The 17,782-nt window shown below is 52.1% G+C and overlaps 7 protein-coding genes across 7 annotated transcripts; 5 read left to right on the top strand and 2 right to left on the bottom strand.

Annotated features, from left to right (window-relative positions):
• Nucleotides 1-1,892: 1,892 nt before the first annotated feature.
• On the top strand, nucleotides 1,893-2,906 carry CCOS01_14876 (glycosyl hydrolase family 11; the record flags this gene model as incomplete). Its single annotated transcript, XM_060463018.1, has 4 exons — nucleotides 1,893-2,143; nucleotides 2,212-2,296; nucleotides 2,350-2,736; nucleotides 2,796-2,906. 4 exons carry the CDS (start codon nucleotides 1,893-1,895, stop codon nucleotides 2,904-2,906), a joined length of 834 nt encoding a protein of 277 aa, XP_060306203.1.
• Nucleotides 2,907-3,793: 887 nt separating this feature from the next.
• On the bottom strand, nucleotides 3,794-4,915 carry CCOS01_14877 (uncharacterized protein; the record flags this gene model as incomplete). Its single annotated transcript, XM_060463019.1, has 1 exon — nucleotides 3,794-4,915. One exon carries the CDS (start codon nucleotides 4,913-4,915, stop codon nucleotides 3,794-3,796), a length of 1,122 nt encoding a protein of 373 aa, XP_060306204.1.
• Nucleotides 4,916-6,832: 1,917 nt separating this feature from the next.
• Nucleotides 6,833-7,753, top strand: CCOS01_14878 (uncharacterized protein; the record flags this gene model as incomplete). The annotated part of the gene is made up of 3 exons (XM_060463020.1): nucleotides 6,833-6,860; nucleotides 6,995-7,564; nucleotides 7,665-7,753. The coding sequence occupies 3 exons, from the start codon at nucleotides 6,833-6,835 to the stop codon at nucleotides 7,751-7,753; spliced, it is 687 nt and encodes a 228-aa protein (XP_060306205.1).
• A 2,545-nt stretch (nucleotides 7,754-10,298) lies between these two features.
• Nucleotides 10,299-11,416, top strand: CCOS01_14879 (zinc-binding dehydrogenase; the record flags this gene model as incomplete). Its single annotated transcript, XM_060463021.1, has 2 exons — nucleotides 10,299-10,479; nucleotides 10,551-11,416. The coding sequence occupies 2 exons, from the start codon at nucleotides 10,299-10,301 to the stop codon at nucleotides 11,414-11,416; spliced, it is 1,047 nt and encodes a 348-aa protein (XP_060306206.1).
• Nucleotides 11,417-12,635: 1,219 nt separating this feature from the next.
• CCOS01_14880 (uncharacterized protein) lies at nucleotides 12,636-13,535 on the top strand (the record flags this gene model as incomplete). Its single annotated transcript, XM_060463022.1, has 1 exon — nucleotides 12,636-13,535. The coding sequence occupies one exon, from the start codon at nucleotides 12,636-12,638 to the stop codon at nucleotides 13,533-13,535; it is 900 nt and encodes a 299-aa protein (XP_060306207.1).
• A 246-nt stretch (nucleotides 13,536-13,781) lies between these two features.
• On the bottom strand, nucleotides 13,782-14,945 carry CCOS01_14881 (NADH:flavin oxidoreductase/NADH oxidase; the record flags this gene model as incomplete). Its single annotated transcript, XM_060463023.1, has 2 exons — nucleotides 13,782-14,767; nucleotides 14,825-14,945. 2 exons carry the CDS (start codon nucleotides 14,943-14,945, stop codon nucleotides 13,782-13,784), a joined length of 1,107 nt encoding a protein of 368 aa, XP_060306208.1.
• A 789-nt stretch (nucleotides 14,946-15,734) lies between these two features.
• Nucleotides 15,735-17,563, top strand: CCOS01_14882 (major facilitator superfamily transporter; the record flags this gene model as incomplete). The annotated part of the gene is made up of 2 exons (XM_060463024.1): nucleotides 15,735-16,182; nucleotides 16,377-17,563. 2 exons carry the CDS (start codon nucleotides 15,735-15,737, stop codon nucleotides 17,561-17,563), a joined length of 1,635 nt encoding a protein of 544 aa, XP_060306209.1.
• Between the last annotated feature and the right edge of the window lie 219 nt (nucleotides 17,564-17,782).

Genomic DNA, 17,782 nt, shown 5'->3' on the forward strand with positions numbered 1-17,782 from the left:
ATTACGACGAAACCAATAGTAGAAGATGCATCATGATGAACCTTCCGTTCAGCACGCGACATTCGAGCTTCTGAACTAGCCACAATGTTTCAGCACACTGTTCACTGTGGAAGATGAGAGGAAGGTTTTATAATCATTGTGTGGGTCGGAAACCACTTTCCGGCAGCCTGCCATTCGTGAAAGCAATCCTCTCAGCGCATGCACTGTCAAGGGGCTAGACCCTTGGTCTCAAACCTGACGCGCTACAAGCATCCAACCCGACCGATTTGCACAAGCCAGGGCATACTTCACTTGACGTGGAAGAATCAAGCTGATATCTTAGCTGGCGTGTAATTGTGAGGATGCGGAATGGACAAGCATACCAAAAGTCTAAAGGACAGACTACACCATGGTATACTTATACATGCATCTATCTTCTACTAAGGGTCATACTTTGGACATTCCCAGAACGTATTTGTATGCTTGCAGTTGGTCCAGTCGATCACGCGAAAAATGACCAAGGACTTGTGCGGGATTCCTTTCTCAACCAAGGAGGGAGGGTACAAGAGCTGAGCTCATACTCCTGTAAATTGAGTTGTCAATTTGAAACTGAACATGCGAATGCAAGCAAAGACAATGCTTTCTCACATTCCTCGAGCTTGAAATTGTAATATCGCAATTTCTAGCCGTGGTCTGACATTGGCCACCTTTAGCAAACCTCTGTTTTCTATTCCTTCGGAGCGGAGTGTATTCCCGGGTCTGACACGGGCAGGATCTTCGCCGAGGTGGATGTTCGGCTCCACACGGCCTCGGACCCGAAAGACCGGCTTCTTCTACCGGTCTTATAGCAAATAGGCCGAGATGTCCCCATTCCTCTATTATTCCTCTATTGAGAGATTGAGAGATCGAGGGAATGGCATTGAATGGTACTATATTACCGGGTAATTTGAACCAGAGCAAGACTTCCCCAGTAATACGCCACTGTGCCACTAGCCCCAACTAGAAGCGGAGGTTATCAGCGATGCTCCGTGGTACTTACCGAGTAAAAGCATCGTGGAGGGTACCTGATGTTCGGATTCAAGGCTTTGTATAGACCAAGGTCTGGTATAATGTAGTTGTCTCAGTGTTACTGCACGTCGTGTGGCCTATGTCCGGCTATTTTGAGGCCCCCCACAGTTTGGGAGGCTAGACGGGAAATGTCGACCAAGCGGCCTCTCTCACCCTTTTGCCGCCGGGTAAATCGCTATTGCCATATTAATCAACCCAGAAATCCTAAGAAGCTCAAAGATGTTAGCATTTACGGAGTAGACACGGTCTAGATATTCCGACTTCATTTTTCAGCCCCTTTTAGAGGTGCTGATACAACACCGCAACATGTCATACCTAGGCTTTGTTCAGGTACACTTCACTAAGGTACTTTGCGGACTTGATCATGCTAGAATCCTCATCGACATTTCCCATACAGTAGCAGGTAGCTATAAAGAAATGGGAGAAACGCCTGCATGGTATTGATGGAAAACCACAAACCAGCACGAAATTCTTGGAACAAACTTGGACTGATGAAAGGTATTCAACCAGGTTGATTAACTTGCACTGGGACCGACGCCAAGGACCTGGTTCCGGGTGAAGTCAAAAAAACTTGAGATGGAACGAAGTGACATTGCACCCGTCTGGAACCCAAGGACGGGGACCGATCGGTTCTTAGGGGTACATGAGTTTAACTCATTGGCGCGACGGCACCAGTACCAATTTTTGGAAGGAAGTGTGTGTTACATTCGGTGTTCTTAAGTCGCTTTGGTAGACCGAAATCGAGACTAGGCGCAATATGCTACAGATATAAAGCCACAGACTTCGCCTTTGCCTAGGTCGTGGACAGCAGGAATGACAAACAACACAGCAGCAATCAAGTCATCATGGTCACTTTTAACTCACTTTTTCTGGCTTTCGCCTCCGTGGCCGGTGTTCTCTCTGCTCCTGGAGAGCTGATGAGGCGCCAGTCAACTCCTTCGTCTACTGGAACGCACAACGGCTACTATTACTCCTGGTGGACTGACGGTGGATCCCAAGTTACTTACACTAATGGTGCAGGTGGCCAATACAGCGTGGTCTGGCAAACTGGCGGCAACTTTGTCGGAGGCAAAGGCTGGAATCCTGGTGGACCGAGGTACAATCGTCCGATACCTACCCAGGCTGAGTTTTGAGCACGTCTCTGACAGAAACCCTACCTTTCAGAACTATCACGTATTCTGGCAGCTATAACCCGAACGGTAATAGCTACCTCGCGATCTATGGCTGGACTAGGAACCCCCTAATCGAGGTTTGCCTGATACTTCCTGACCAGCTACAACATCTGCTAACCTTCACATGCAGTATTACATCGTCGAGTCCTTCGGTTCCTACAACCCTTCCAGCGGCGCTACTAAGAAGGGCACCGTTACCAGTGATGGCGGCACCTACGATATCTACGTTAGCACGCGAACCAACGCACCCTCCATTGATGGAACAAAGACCTTTCAGCAGTACTGGTCCGTCCGCCAAACCAAACGCGTTGGCGGGACTGTCACAACCGGCAACCACTTCAATGCCTGGGCTCAGGTGGGCCTGAATCTTGGAACTCACGACTACATGATCGTTGCTACGGAAGGATACTTCAGCAGTGGCTCTTCTACAATCACTGTCGGTGCCTCGGACGCTGGTGGTGGCGGGACAAGCCCGCCTGTGACTAGTCCCCCGCCCAGCAGCGGTGGTGATGGAACTGTGAGGCCCCATCCCTTTACCCCTAGTCGTCTTTTACTGATGTATTATCCCCTTGCTAGTGTGCTGCAAAGTGGGCTCAATGCGGAGGATCTGGCTTTACTGGACCGACTTGCTGCCAATCTGGTTCCACGTGCCAGGCGTCGAACCAGTGGTACTCCCAGTGCCTGTGAAGTTTAGGACTTAGGAATGAGAATGCCCTGAAAGGCATGCCATCTTACTTGGAGCACAGGCTAAGACCATGGAGAGGTCCTCAATGAAACGTGTTCCGGTGTCTCAAGAAAATAATGCGTTTGATTGAATATGTCAAAGTGCGGACCTAAGTCGTGACCTTTCTCTATCTGGCATCAAATTTGGAAGGGGGGGGAAATACGTGTAGTCATTAGGTTGTATTGATATTTATACGTCTGGCCTGCATGGGTGTTTGCGCAACAGATGTGGTTCCAATTCATCTCATGATGTCACCGATGACACGTACCTTGGATACCTGTAGCGTCGTACAATTCAACCTCTTGACATGTCATATAAGGTACTGGTATATCACAATAGGTATGTAGAGAACACAGCCGTTGTAAGGACTTCGATTAAAAGCAGCGCAGTAGAGTTAATACACCATCATTTACGGGCTGCCAAATAAGAAAGAAATATAAGAGAAGAGAACAAGAAAGTTGCGGCATCGCAAGATGCAGGAATAGGCCGGCCTGCGGGACGGGACTGGGGCAAGGGCAGACGAACACCGAAAGATCTCGTATACCAACAGCGCGAGGTATCTATCTGCGGACTGACTTTGAACCTTACAGACAATTGATGAGGCAACAAGTCGTCTGGATTTGTCAGCTACAAGAGGTCGTCTCCTGGCACTACCTCCGTCATTGTCTACCTTATGACAGGCCACACCGGAAAGAAGCAGTATTGCCACTTGCCAGAAAGCACCAAATCTTACGATCCTCAGACCTTACTCTCAGATGGGCCTATTATCCTCATTCTTGCCTGTGTCGTCGCATTACATGCTGGCCGTGAGGTCTTGTGTTGCTAGCTATTTTACTTTGTCGTGGCCAGTCTAGATCCAATGAGTCTGTTCTAGCAGACCTTCACTATGTTGACGAAGTATTTGAAGCTTATGATCTGTGTACCGCCAAGCCTGACCGGGAAACGTGGAGCCCCACCGCAGGACATCGCTTTTCGTTGACCGAAGTACATGCTCAAGTTCGAATTGTACTTCTTCATCAATGTGTGCACCTTTGGCGAGGAGACGTGCAAACGTCTTAGGCAGGACGTCTGGGGAGGTAGCGAGCATGATGGGGTTCGCTCCAGCGCCGGGTTCTCGTGTGGACAGGTTTGGATCAGCTCCGTGGCGCAAAAGTAAGGCTACGATCTCATCGCAGAACGAACGGGCCTGTTGAAGAACGGTACCTAGAGGAGTTTTCGACCAGGGTTCCGGTCCATCGGCCTCGTTTACATCTGCATTGTGCTCTATCAGTGTCTTTACCACTGGAGCTTGGTCGCTCTTGAGTCCAATATGAAAAGCAGACACATTCGGGCGCATTGAAGAAACGTTCTTCGAATTGGGGTCGGCCCCGAACTTCAGCAGTGTGCGAATCGTGCTGACAGGATGTTTTTGCTCAATAGCCGCAACTAATGGGGTCACGTCATCGTTGTTCCACGTATCTGGCTGTCCCAAGGTATTGACTCCATTGGAAAACCCTCCGGCGAGAAGGGCTTCCATGAGCTTGGGACACTTGACTGAGTGAAGAAGATAGCTCTTCTCAGCCCAGACGTTTTCGATTGAGTGGCAGGCCTTGAGGAGATATCGTGCAACCTCGATCTTGTTGTTCTCGATTGCAACACTTAGTGCAGTCTCTCTCTGGAGAGTAGCTTCAGCATCATAATCAGGATAAATGACAGGACTGAGGGGGCCTGCTCCGTGAGCAATAGCCATCTTCACGGCACTCAGTCGGCCGGTTCTAGCACCCCAGATGAGGGCCTGGTGGCCATTGAGTGAGTCTAGGCGGTAAAGACTCCATCCGAAAATAGCTGCACATCTACGCGAGCACCGAATGATTGATAGAATATCCTTTGCGGGAAGATGAAGGCCAATCTCATTCAAGATCTCGTATGGGAGGTCGTCCATAAATCGAAAGCCTCGACTCTGAGGTTGAGTCTCCACCCTGGTTCTTCCCATTGCGAGGATCTTATGGAGGCTAAAGTTTGTCAGTAGGTGATTCAAGCCTTGAGTAAAAGTTGAAGAGGTTGCGGAATGAATGGACCATACCAGTTATATTCGAAGCCTACTATTGTGTTGCTAACAACGAATATAGTCAAGCGAACAGAATGATCGATTGACGGGCAAACAGGCTGAAATGAAAGTGAGGGCTATTCTCACGGGTCGTTCAATAGAGAGCTGTATTCAGATAGGCAACACAGGGCCTGGTCGAGACAAATCTGGGTGAAAAAGAGGGGGGGAGGAACGAGGATTTGCGAGGTGCGAGACAAAAGGCGACTGTGATAGAAAGGTTGAATACAGCTCCTGGAGCTGGCTGGTCAACAGTACGAGAAAAAACACTCACAAGCACAGCGTGGCAGCGGTACAATGGTGAAATCGATAAGGAAACTTGTTTGCTCACAAGCGTGAATGAACATCTACAGGTGAATCAGTCCAAAAAATTGTAAACTGAGACGATGCCCGCTGTGCGTTGACTCGGCTATCGGTCGGGGTTTGAATTACGAGGTTGCCAAAGTCTGGGGGGTTTTATAGAGATTCAAAAGAATAAATACCCTGACGTTCAAAGTTTGCTTCTCATTTGGATTCCTTCATTTCTGTGGCGATACGCAGCTCGTGAGAGGTCAGTCGTATCGGAGATAGATCGATCTCAAGGAAATACTGACTCAATTGAACGAAAAGTGAAATGATGTCCGATCATGTTGGCAAACTAATGCAGTAGGCAGCAAGTCATCGAGCAACTTACGAACGATAGCTTCAATCGGAACATGTTTGAGACCTACCACTCAAGTGCAAGGTGGTTCGAAGGAGATATCGCGCAATGAGCCATTGACCCTGCGCCGTAGCAACGTAACGAGATTTCTCTTTCCCGTGGACTAGACCGCTCCAGGGAAGAAATAGCGACTTGGAATCGCAGAGTTAATGTCGCGATGATCAAGCAGCTAACTACCGTTTCGGTTCTTAACCCTCTGTATGGCGGTAGGTTCTTTCATAACCTGGGTACTTGATCTTCTATTTTTTATAGCTTCTCTAACAACTATACTGGGAGGGAAAAGTCATAACGGGAATGAAAGAGGTATGAGGAATAGTAGCAACAGCAGGCAAGTTAGCTTAAACCCATTTGGTACCTACAAATCCTCGACTTGTAGCTTCATGACACTTTCAGAACCGGGGCCTACCCCCGCGGCGAAAAGCTGAGACGCATACTGCGAGTATTCAATGGAGATGGCAGGAATACGATTTGCGCTAAGTGTGTCCATGTATGAGCCTCTTAACCCTGCGTACGTTTTGGAAGCCTGAACAACGGTGACCTCGAGTATTGAGTTTGACCTCTTTCTCCGTAGACGGCTTTGGAATGCATGATTTTCCGCAGAGATTACATGAATTTCAGATCATTGATAACCTTCCACCATGGTCTTCCACCGCAGCATTTCTGATTGAATCAAAAAATTCACTTCCCTCTTGACCATAAAAAACCACCAGGATTCCCTCAAATCTCCTAAGCCGCCAAAGCTACTGTAGTGAGAGTCACACAGTCCCTTGGAAGTCCTGACACTCGAACACATCAACAACTGTCACAATTCGTCAAGATGGAACAAACCTCACAATACACATACTACTCAAGCGGCCCAGGCTCACTCAATAAAATCACACCACGAGCTCTCCTCAACCTCTCATCCGAAATCGTGGAACATATCATTTACGCTCTGTGCCAGTCTTGCCAGTCGTACGATCACGGCTGCGAGCCTACAGTGGCCGGGCGTGGTGCCCTCGAGAACTTCAGCTTGACATGCAAAACGTTTTGGTACCTTGCCGCACCACACTTGCGACATACTTTCAGCTTATATCACAAGCGCCTCTCGGATCCCATCACCTACGATGCCCTGGTTCGTCAGCGAGAAATCCAGTTGGCCCATAGGGGCGGCGCCTTGGCCGACATTCGATACGTTGAGGCCAATCTCTTTCTTTGGTGTATATGGCTTTGTCCCTGAAAACGCCACTTTGTTTGCCCCAAGGACTTACACCCATCAATACCGAGAGCATTAGCATCGTTACCAAACTTCGAGAGGCTCGACATCATCGTCGAGGGGTCTCACTCGTCTCAAGGACGCCAAGCTTCACTTCCCCGATTCCAAGGCTGGCCTGTCTACAAGTCGATCAAGAGTCTTCGATTTCTCTGCGCTTTCTCTGCAGAAGGCCAGGCTGTATCAGCTGACCTTACTCCCGCGTGGGGTGGCAGTCAACTGATTGCCAAGCTTCCGAATATCACCAGTCTTCATATTCACGGCATCACACAACTCAAGTTCTTGAACGATCCCGTGCCCTGTCACGGTTACCCAACCTTGGTTCATCTCAGACGCCTAAAGCTAAAAAACTGCCGATTCATTTTCGCAACTTCTTTCAGCCTCCTGCTTGAGTGCTGCAGATTGCTGGAGGTCTTCATCTTCAGTCGGGGCGAGTCCCCCGACGGTAGCATCATCCAAGAGCTGAGTTGGAACAACTGGAACCTCGATTATGAGATCACCCCACGTCAAATAGTTGATCAAATCAGCATAAAGGTACCTAAAGCCCTGAAGTATTTGGTTATCGGACTATGGTTTGGATGGGAGGGTCAGTACGCACCGACGCATGTGTATTACCGCAATCGTAATCAGTGCATGCAGGAGAAGCTTGTAAAAAGGAACGTTATCGGATCGCTTCGGCATTTTAGGAATCTTGAAGAGGTTCATCTTTGTCAAGATGTGGTACTTGGACCCCCAAAGTGCATGGCCCCCGATGAGAATGGAAACCTGTTACTAGAAACGCCACCTCTCGGCTTGAAGAAGCTCAAAATCTCGGGGACAAATAGGCACCTCACACTTTGCTTGATAAAGCTCCTCGAGGCGACATGTATGAAAAACCTCCGCGAGATTTGTTTGAGCTGCACAAATCCGTTCGTGCATCAACTTGACACCTTTGAAGAGAAGCAGAGCTTGATGAGTGATTGGCCTAGGATTGATGAGAAGGATCTGATTTATCTCACGAAGGGCTTCAAACAGAAGGGTGTGACCTTCTATGTAAATGCTTGACATTTTCTTGCGAAGTTAGTGGTCAGTCAATTAGGCGGACCAAGGAGGTAAGCAACATGTCGTAGGGTTTTTCTTAATACAACTACATTTGGCGATACTATCCCATAATCTGCTAAATGCTGTCAGTGCATCTGTTCAAGCACTTCTCTGCGTACTGACTCCATCTGGTAAGCACGCGCTTCGTTCAATCCTACGACATTAACCCAAAGAAACACGATGCGATATCCCTGAGCGATTTACCTCACCGAGTCTCACCGAGAATGACCGAGCCATCAAGGTCGCGATTGTGGGCACTCCTCGGTAAACTTCGGTCAGAAAACTGATGGGTCCCGAGGTTCAGGCGGGGCGCTGACACATCAGCCTGATTGGGCGATCTGGAACTACATGGAAGGATTATTCGCCGGCCGGCCGAACTGCAGGTCCGGACGGGGCCGAATTGGGAGCTTCGACCGTCGGTGAAGCCAAAAAAAGCAAAGGGCACACAGAATTCATTCCCCACGAATTGCCTCGGCTCGCCCACTCCCATTTCAAAGCCGCCTTGGACGACGGCGATGGCGTCCAATCGGGACTCGCCCAACCTCACCATGTTCCATCCATCTCGCACTCGCAGGGCCTTTTTCGATTGGCGATGATTAGTAGCGCGTCCGGTGCCAGCCAAACAGACAGCTCAGCAGTCACGCCAGTATCTGCACGTACGGAGTATTACGAATACAGAGAGCTGCGAGAATTCAGGAACGAGGATTCAACCCCGACAGCCCCGACACGAGGTGGATGATAATCCCGATTATCTCTGGACCTTTTGAGTTTCAGCATTTCTAAGCCCGGACGGCATTGCACATCCTTGGCCCGCCCCAAACCCGCTTCTCGAACACTCAACCCACCCCGCGACCCTCCTTTTGGGATCATCAATGGAACGGTCAACGGCCAGCACCCCAGCACATCTCCGTTCCCGACGTCCCCGTTCCCGCATGGTCGCATCGGCCGCAATCGCAAGCATTGCAGCTTCGCTTCCGGGGGACCCTGAGAGCTGTCAGTTGCACTACCGAGCGATGGGCGAGGGGCTGATGACAACGCCGCCTGCGTGTTGTCCAGTGGTGCCTCTCGAATCCTCCGACGTCCAAGGCTCCAGAGTTCAAGGGAGATAATGTCCCGCCATGTCTTCAGAGCCTCCGACAGGATGAGAGATCTGATAGGCCCAATGCAGAGAGCTGAGCAAGAGATGACAAGTTGAGGTGCCATTGTCTCAAGCCTCGGCATGTCGTCATGCCCGATTTTATCTAGCTCCACCACGGGAACGAGACGAGACGCAGACGCGGACGCAGATGCAGACATTGCAGACGCAGTAATCCGCCGCCTTTTGGTACGGAAATCTTCCTGAACTCCTGGAGCGAGAGAGTCTGCGACCTGCCACCTTCATATCGAGTATCGACCTTGTGTCCTGCCCCTCGGAGCAGAAGCAGTCTAGCTAGGGTCGCGCGTTGCCCGCAGCCCGCCAGCCCCTCCTTAACCCATATGAAGAAAACGTCCGGTGGGAAAAGACCCTCCGACTCCATTTGTTGTTCGGGCGGCCACTCCGGGGAAATCGGCCACACGCCACACCCACACACCCATCTTGGGTTATCCATCCACCACTCTGCATCCGAAAGTCTGCTAGGTAGACAATCTGTGTGCCCGTGGTACTGTGGTACCGTATCACCTTGTGGTGCGTCGACTGTTCGAAAAAGGGGACAGACACAAAGCAAAGTGAAAGGCAGAGGAAAAAAAAAAAAAAAAAAAAAAAGAGAGCCTCCAGGCCCCATCCCTACTAGCCCATGCTCCGTGCGCCGGAGAACATTCCTCGATCGTTCGCCAGCTCGTCGAGTCCTTCGGAGCTCGTGCGGGCCAATGTCCCGTCTTGGTCATCCTGCTCCGGCGCGGGGCATGAAGTCATGACATGAGCCAAAGGCAAAAACTCGGTGCAAGCGACTCACGCACCAAGCGTCCACCGCTGGCACCGCACGCTTGACCGCGGCCATGAAGCTTGGAGGGGTAAGTGTAATCCGCGAAAGCGGCGGAGGAAACGTGGGACACGAAAGCAAACGGGCGATTTCAGAGTTTGCGAAATAGACTGGATGTCCCGACTACTAAAAGAGCTCCCTCTGCTCCTCTACCTCCGACTTAGAAAGGCTCTGTGAATCAGTTGTCTCGTATTCTGTGGTGTTTGCTTATAATCTCAAATACATACCATTCGTCTTCCTTGATACCCTTTCCTCTTTCCACACAACATCATATCCAAAATGTCGCAACAAAACCTCTCCGTCGTGCTGGCCGAGCGTCCCACGGCCGAGATCATCCCCGGCAAGACCTTCAAGACTGAGCAGAAGCCTATCCCCAAGGCTGAGGACCTCAAGGATGGCGAGATCCTCATTGAGAACTGGTACCTCTCCCTTGACCCCGCCATGCGTGGCTGGTTGAACGGTATGTCGAGACCTTTACACTCTGCCATGATCATCTTCGCGGGGACAAGTGCTAATCAAACTTCCATCTAGACCGCCGCTCCTACCTCCCTCCCGTCCAAATCGGCGAAGTCATGCGCGGCGCCACCGTCGGCCGCGTCCTCGCCTCCAAGTCCTCCAAGGCCAAGGAGGGCGACGTCCTCCCCTCCTTCGGCGGCTGGGCCGAGTACAGCGTCGTCCACGATAGCCGCGTCGAGCCCGTCTCCTCCTTCCCCGCCGTCTCCCAGCCCATCGACTACCTCTCCGGCATCGGCATGACCGCCCTGACGGCCTACTTTGGCATGCTCCGCGTCGGCGACCCCAAGCCCGGTGAAACTGTCGTCGTCTCGGGCGCCGCGGGCGCCACCGGCAGCGTCGCCGGCCAGATCGCCAAGCTCAAGGGCGCGCGCGTCGTCGGTCTCGCCGGCTCGGACGATAAGTGCAAGTGGTTGACGGAGGAGCTCGGCTTCGACGTCGCGCTCAACTACAAGGACCCCGAGTTCAAGCAAAAGTTCAAGGAGGCCACGCCCGACTTCATCAACGTCTACTTTGACAACGTCGGCGGCGAGATCCTCGACATGGCGCTGGCGCGTGCCAAGGAGTTTTCGCGCTTCGTCATGTGCGGCGGTATCAGCCAGTACAACTCTGCGACGCCGCAGGGCCCCAAGAACTACGCCAACATCATCACCATGCGCATCAAGATGCAGGGCTTCATCGTCTTCGACTTTGTGCAGGAGTACGGCCAGGCGCGCAAGGAGCTTGCGCAGTGGCTTGAGGAGGGCAAGATCAAGCGCAAGGAGACGGTGGTCAAGGGCGGTCTCAAGGCGGCGGAGCAGGGTCTCGTCGACCTGTACAAGGGCATCAACACGGGCAAGCTGATTGTCGAGATCAAGAACCCCAAGGATGCGGCCAAGTTGTAAAGGAATCCCGAGCCAAGATCTCTGAGGAATGATTTGATGACACTGTAATTTTATGCATAATGACCAGATACTGGCACATATAGAAAGGCATGCCAAACAAATTGGAAAACATTACAAATATCTTTTGTCTGTACTGGTGCTTTGGGCGACCTGTCTGCTCTCAGTGGAGGCCCCCAAAAGGCTGAGGCTTTTGTGTCGCTAGTTAGATATGGAGGATGGATACTGAATAAGAGACATGATGAATATCTACGTTTTGATCACCCCTATCATCTTAATGGCGATGTCGTTGCTGTTGGTGAAGCATTGAGTAAAGGGCTGGTATCGTTGTGTCGGGGACTATGCCAGTACCCAGCATGCAAAGATAGGGGGTATATGGATGTAAGCCATGCGGTCCACAAGGGTACCCGCTCCTGCCACCATCACCAACCGGTGATCGCCATCCTGCCCCAAGCTCCTCCTTTCTGCCGGGGCCATCCCATCTTCAACCATCGACTTTCTCGACGTTGCCCCGGACACAGCTCCAAACACACGCAGATAGATCTTTGCAGATATTCGCAGCACCTGTTTGAAGCCCAAACGTTTGCATGCCTCGCTACGTCGACATGGCACATTGCAATTTCCTTCTCTGAGTTGCAAGGCACCACCTCTTTTTTAAGGATTCACCGGCGCGGCTCGCTCGGAGGCTTACGGAGAAGACCCCAGCACCACGGCGTCGCAGGTAAATTTCCTTTCAGGAGGCTGCGCATTCCCAACGTAGCGAGAAGCGAACCCTCTTCGTACGATTCCTAGACGAACAGAGACGGCGATTACGACTAGAGTTTCAGGCTTTGAAAAGCTCTACTTCTCACGCTTCCTGTAGCGTTCTTACCGTGACCGGCCACCCCCCGCCAGGTCTGCGTGCCTCGAAGCGAGACATTCCACTCCAGATCCACTCGAACTTCTTCACCTCTGGAATGCGCCCAGCCTCGAGTAAATGCAAGTGATAACTCCCACGCATCGGGAGACGGCCGTTTAATAAGGACGGGACGATTGGAGACACAAAAAACAAGAATGCTTTTTTGCAAACCGAGAACTTGAACACAACAAAGAAAGTCGAACACGAGTCCATGATACCCTACAACACATCCTCGACGTATCCCTAGTCGGAGCTTGCGAAGCCCACGACCCAACCCGACGTACATATCCTTCAAGTCAAGGTCCTTACTGTCCAACCTCCACGATGGCTTTGTCTTCAGAAGAAGCTGCCCACCTCCACAGGCAGGCAAAACGACGAGCCGAACGAGCCGCAGCCGAGATGAATTTCCGCGAAGTGACATCGGAGGAGTATCTCAAGAAATTACGGGCCAAACGGCGCCCCGGGAGACGATTCGAGATCGATGATACGCCTGCCGCGGTCGAAATCGGCGAGGAGCCGCTACATCCGCAACGAGAATTCAAACTTTCGACAGGCTCCGAACGGCAACGGACACATACCCGCACGAAGTCGACACCGACAGCGAACACAAATGGATTATCATCTGGTAGCCGTAGAACTACGCTTGGGGGCCCAATAGCAAGGAACACTCTCGGAAAAGCTTCGGTTCCCTCTCAGAGGCTGGCTGCTCAGCAGACGAAAAGCCAGCCCAACCTTTTCCTGCAAGCTGCGCAACAGCGGACGAACCCCGCCATCACTCATGCCAACTTGGGCACGATCACGACAGTCTCGTCATTATCAGCTCAGCCGCAAAGATCCAAATCAAGCTTGAGCATGTTCTACCCTAAAAAGCATGTTCGTCGCGCAGCGTCAGTGTCTGTCCTGTCGTCAAAACCCCTGGAGTTGGATCCGATAGCCACGGCTCACCACTCCGGCCACGCTCGAAGTCAGTCGCTTGGCAACGCCCTCTCTGTCGTTGATACAGCACCGCAGCCTGTCGCGCTCAAGAAGCGAGGCTCGTTGCGCATGCTGAGAGACAAGATTAGGAGAGTAGCTAGCTCCTTTGAACTTCGATCGACCAGAAGCGACGGTTCGGGGAGTAGTGATGATGATGGCTTGAAGAGCCGGTCCAGTAAGAGTCTTCTACTGCGGACGAAGACCAGATTTGGCTCGCAGCATCGACTTGGGACTGTAAGCGAAGAATGAGCGACGATCAAGATCCGGGGTGGTGCCACAAGCCAGACCTAGTCATGCGTGGCTGAGGTCCTTTACGCAGACACCACTGGAGAACGTCTACACTGTGTACGATTGACGCGGACGAGATACGACAGCTCTGAATAATGGCGTAATGTAATTCATACAAAACTTTCGCATTTGTTCATATCTAGGCAAAGATACCCGGTTCATATTTCCTACCATCCCGCCGTGTCTATCCGAAGTCGCGATGCAGCATCAACTCCTGGCACTTAACTGAAATTGAGGGCAGAAAGGGTAGTCGATGTATCCAGTTGGCAGCTTTGGGGTATAAAAGTACGTCCGCTCGTACTTGTCCAGCTCAATACCCTCCTTGATGCGGAAGACGAGATCGGGATTTGAGATAAAGTACCGCCCAAAGACAACAGCAACATCGTACTTCTTGTACGCTTCGTCCACAGCTGCCTTTGCAGACTGGGCATTCAGCCCACCAGCAAGCAAGACTGGGCTCGCGTTGTCCCAGAGCTCAATCAACCAGCGCACCGTCCGCTGTCCACCACAATCGGTGTCATCATTACCACTGATCCGAGCTTCAATGAGATGGAGATACGCAAGCCCCAGAGACTTCAGTTGCTTGACCAAGTATTCAAAGGTCGGGTCTGGGTCGTCCATGAGCATGCCCTGAAAATCACTGTACGGACTGAGACGAACGGCCGTCCTATCGGCGCCGACGGCATTGACGACAGCCTTTGTCGCTTCCAGGTGGAATCGAGCACGCTTCTCGATGCTGCCGCCCCAGCCGTCGGTTCGCTTGTTGCAGGTGTCCTGGAGGAACTGGTCTGGAAGATACCCGTTGGCGCCGTGGATCTCCACCCCGTCGAAGCCGGCTTTGAGAGCGTTGCGCGCGGCTGTGGCGTAATCCTCGATGACTTGCTGTATGTCGCTTTCGCTCATTTCTACAGGGGTTGCAGCGCGCTCGGCTACGGGTATCGCACTTGAAGACTCGAGATGTAGCCCGAGGGATTCGAGAACTTCAGCTCTGCCACCGCGGCCGAGGTGCCAGAGTTGGCAGTAAATGAACGAGCCTTTGGCGTGCACAGCATCCGTGACCTTCTTCCAGCCTACAATTTGCGCCTCGTTCCAGATGCCAGGGACGTTATGACGCCCAGCGGTGCGGTACGAGATGAGGGTTCCCTCAGAGATGAGCAGAGTCCCCGGTACGCAGCCTCTCTGGGCATAATACTCTGCCCTCAAACGTCAGACAGTGAACGAGGTGAGAGACGATGGGGCTGTATGCTGACCCTCCATCATTGGAGTCGGTGTCCATTCATCGTCTGCGCGGTACCTTGTCAGCGGCGCCAGGGCTAGTCGGTTAGAGAGCTGGATAGGCCCTATATTCAACGGGGTGAATAGCTTTGACATGACTAGCTGATGTAGATGAAATCGACTAGATGCAGTGAAAGTTTTGAAGCTATCATGACAAGTCAAAATAAGGTAGATGCGATGGAAGAGTCTAAAATCAAAGACGTAGCAACATCCCGTCATCGACACCTTCGCTAGCGCAACTGATCCCAGTCCATTCTCTCTGACACCCATGCCGATGAAAGCCGAGTCGACTTCCGCGCCTTACTCACCCATCGCAATCATCAACATCGTCTCCAGCAGCCTTCAGCAGAGTTGAATCCTCATCGACACCGGCACGAAGGGATTATTTTGACAACGCTGGCCTTAATCTGGCCCACATAAGCCCAGCGCACACCCGGGAGAACATCCGGGGCCTAGAAGACTGGAAGGCCTCTCAGAAACAGAACAGCCGACACTGCGGATGCGTATCGGCACAAAACGTGCCGACAAAGAAAGTCGGACGTGCGATCGGCGACGACGGCCACCCAATCCTCGCCTGCCCCTGTGCCGACATATCCAGGGTGGATCGCCCACATTTGAGCCAGAATGGGAGAGTCGTTGAGGATTTCTGGTGAACGGATCAATTGCGATTGACGCAATGGACTCCCGGCAGGCAAGTCATTTCGTCGGGTGCGTCCGATGCTAACCCCAGATCCTCCCGGGGAAGTGAAAACCGGCGATTCGGCACCGAAGTTTGGGAGACCCGTCTAGAGTTGTGACTTCGTCGACATTTCTTGGACTGTATTTCGAGCCAAGACCTTTTCTTAGGGATTTCACAACCTACAGATCAAAGTTGAGGTTATCAAGATGAAGGAAGATGCACCCATCACCGAAACCAAGCAAATCTCACAAACGCAATCATCACAGCAAGTCCTACGCTCGCCTTCACCCTCCAGCGACGAAGATGTCAACAACCACGCAGCTTCGGCCCGGCACCCCCAGCCCAAAGACGACACAGACGCAGAAAGCATAGGCGGCCAACGCAACACAATGTCCCGCAAACGCATGCTCCTCGCCTTCTCCGCCCTCTCCGTCTGCCTCTTCGTCTCCTTCATCGATCAGACCAGCGTCTCGACCGCTGTGCCCGCCATCGCGGAGGACCTCGACACGGGAACGGCCACCTCGTGGATCGGGACATCCTTTCTGATCGCGTCGACGGCGTTTCAGCTTATCAATGGGCGGTTGTCTGATATCTTTGGCCGAAAGAATTTGTTGATGATTTGTTTGGTGTTGATGGCTGTTGGGGATGTGCTTTGTGGGTTTTCGAGGACGAAGGAGCAGCTTTTTGCGTTTCGGGCTGTTGCTGGGATTGGAGGGGGTGGGATTAATAGTATTGTTATGATTATTGTGAGTGATATCACGACGTTGGAGAATCGGGGGAAATATCAGGGCAAGTTCAAAGTCTGGATCTCTTTCACTAATTTTAACTGGAACTAATATTCAACTCAGGTGTTCTAGGCGCCGTCCTCGCCCTCGCAAACGGTGTCGGCCCTTTTGTAGGCGGCGCAGTTGTTCAAGAATCGACATGGCGATGGGTCTTCTGGATGGTCCCCATCATCAGTGCCCCGGCCGCCGTCACGATCCTCTTCTGCCTCCCGTTGAAACACCGACCCGGAAACTACAGAGAAAAGGTCAAGAAAATTGACTACGGCGGCATCGCGCTCAACATGGCCTCGACGCTGCTTCTGCTCATCCCACTATCTGGAGGCGGCGTGACGTACCCTTGGTCCTCACCATTCGTCATCGCTGGAGTCGTTGTGGGCGCTGTGTTGGCCGTCCTCTTTGTGCTCTACGAGTGGAAGCTGGCGAAGCTCCCCATCATGCCTTTGCGATTGTACCAGGCGCCGCACTGCAGTGCGTTATTTGGGCAGACGTTCCTCATGGGCCAGGCGTACTTTGGTAACTTGTTTTACCTACCTATATACTTCCAGTCTATTCTCAACTATGAGCCCCTTGTTTCCGGGGCGCTGATCCTCCCCGTCATCATCACGACTTCGGGGCTGTCTATACTGTCTGGGCAGTACATGCTGCGAGTGGGACGCTACATGCCCTGCATCCTCGCAGGATTCTTCCTCTGGACGCTGGGGAATGGTCTCACGATCCTCTTTGACCGCGATACAGGCCTAGGAAAGATGATCCCGATCCTCGTGGTCATGGGCGCGGGGATAGGCTTGACGTTGCAGCCTACGCTGGTGGGCATGTATGCCAACTCCCGCGCTGAAGACCGGGCCGTCACGACAGGGTTGCGAAACTTCATCCGGACTATTGGAGGCGCGTTCGGGCTCGTGGTTTCGGGAGTTATACTCTCCAACACGCTGAGACGGGATCTTCACCGGAAAGACTTTGTTTCCGATGCGGTGATTGCGGAACTGACTTCGTCGACATATACCTTGGACCAAAAGGGGTTCTCGGATGCGGAGAGGACGGTGATTTTGCAGGCGTATATGAAGGGTTTGCATTACATTTTTGTGTATTATGTCATCTGCTCTGGGCTGAGCCTGGTGTTGACCCTTGGGGTTGGAAATACGGGATTGAAGGCGAAGAAGCCGGCGCCGTCTGAGGAGGCTTCGGAAGGTCCGAATGGGGTGTCGGGAGAGGCTCCGATGAGTGATCAAGAGAAGGCGAGTGGGAATTAGGAGCATGGATGAATTGGTGAAGATAAACTTGCATGCAGCATAAGGCACTCAAAAAGACAGGGCGATGGGTCAGCATAGCATGAGTGGCATTTGATGAACTTGGTTCATGATCGATGTCACAGAGAATCGCGTTGAACAGGCTTCTCACTTTACAACGAGCTCGGGGCTTCTCATAGAGTTCCTTAGGGTGCGGATACCCGATTGACTTGCCGAGCATCT

Source organism: Colletotrichum costaricense (genome assembly GCF_030867565.1).
Source record: "Colletotrichum costaricense strain IMI 309622 chromosome Unknown Scaffold_22.1, whole genome shotgun sequence".
Taxonomy (NCBI): Eukaryota; Fungi; Ascomycota; class Sordariomycetes; order Glomerellales; family Glomerellaceae; genus Colletotrichum; species Colletotrichum costaricense.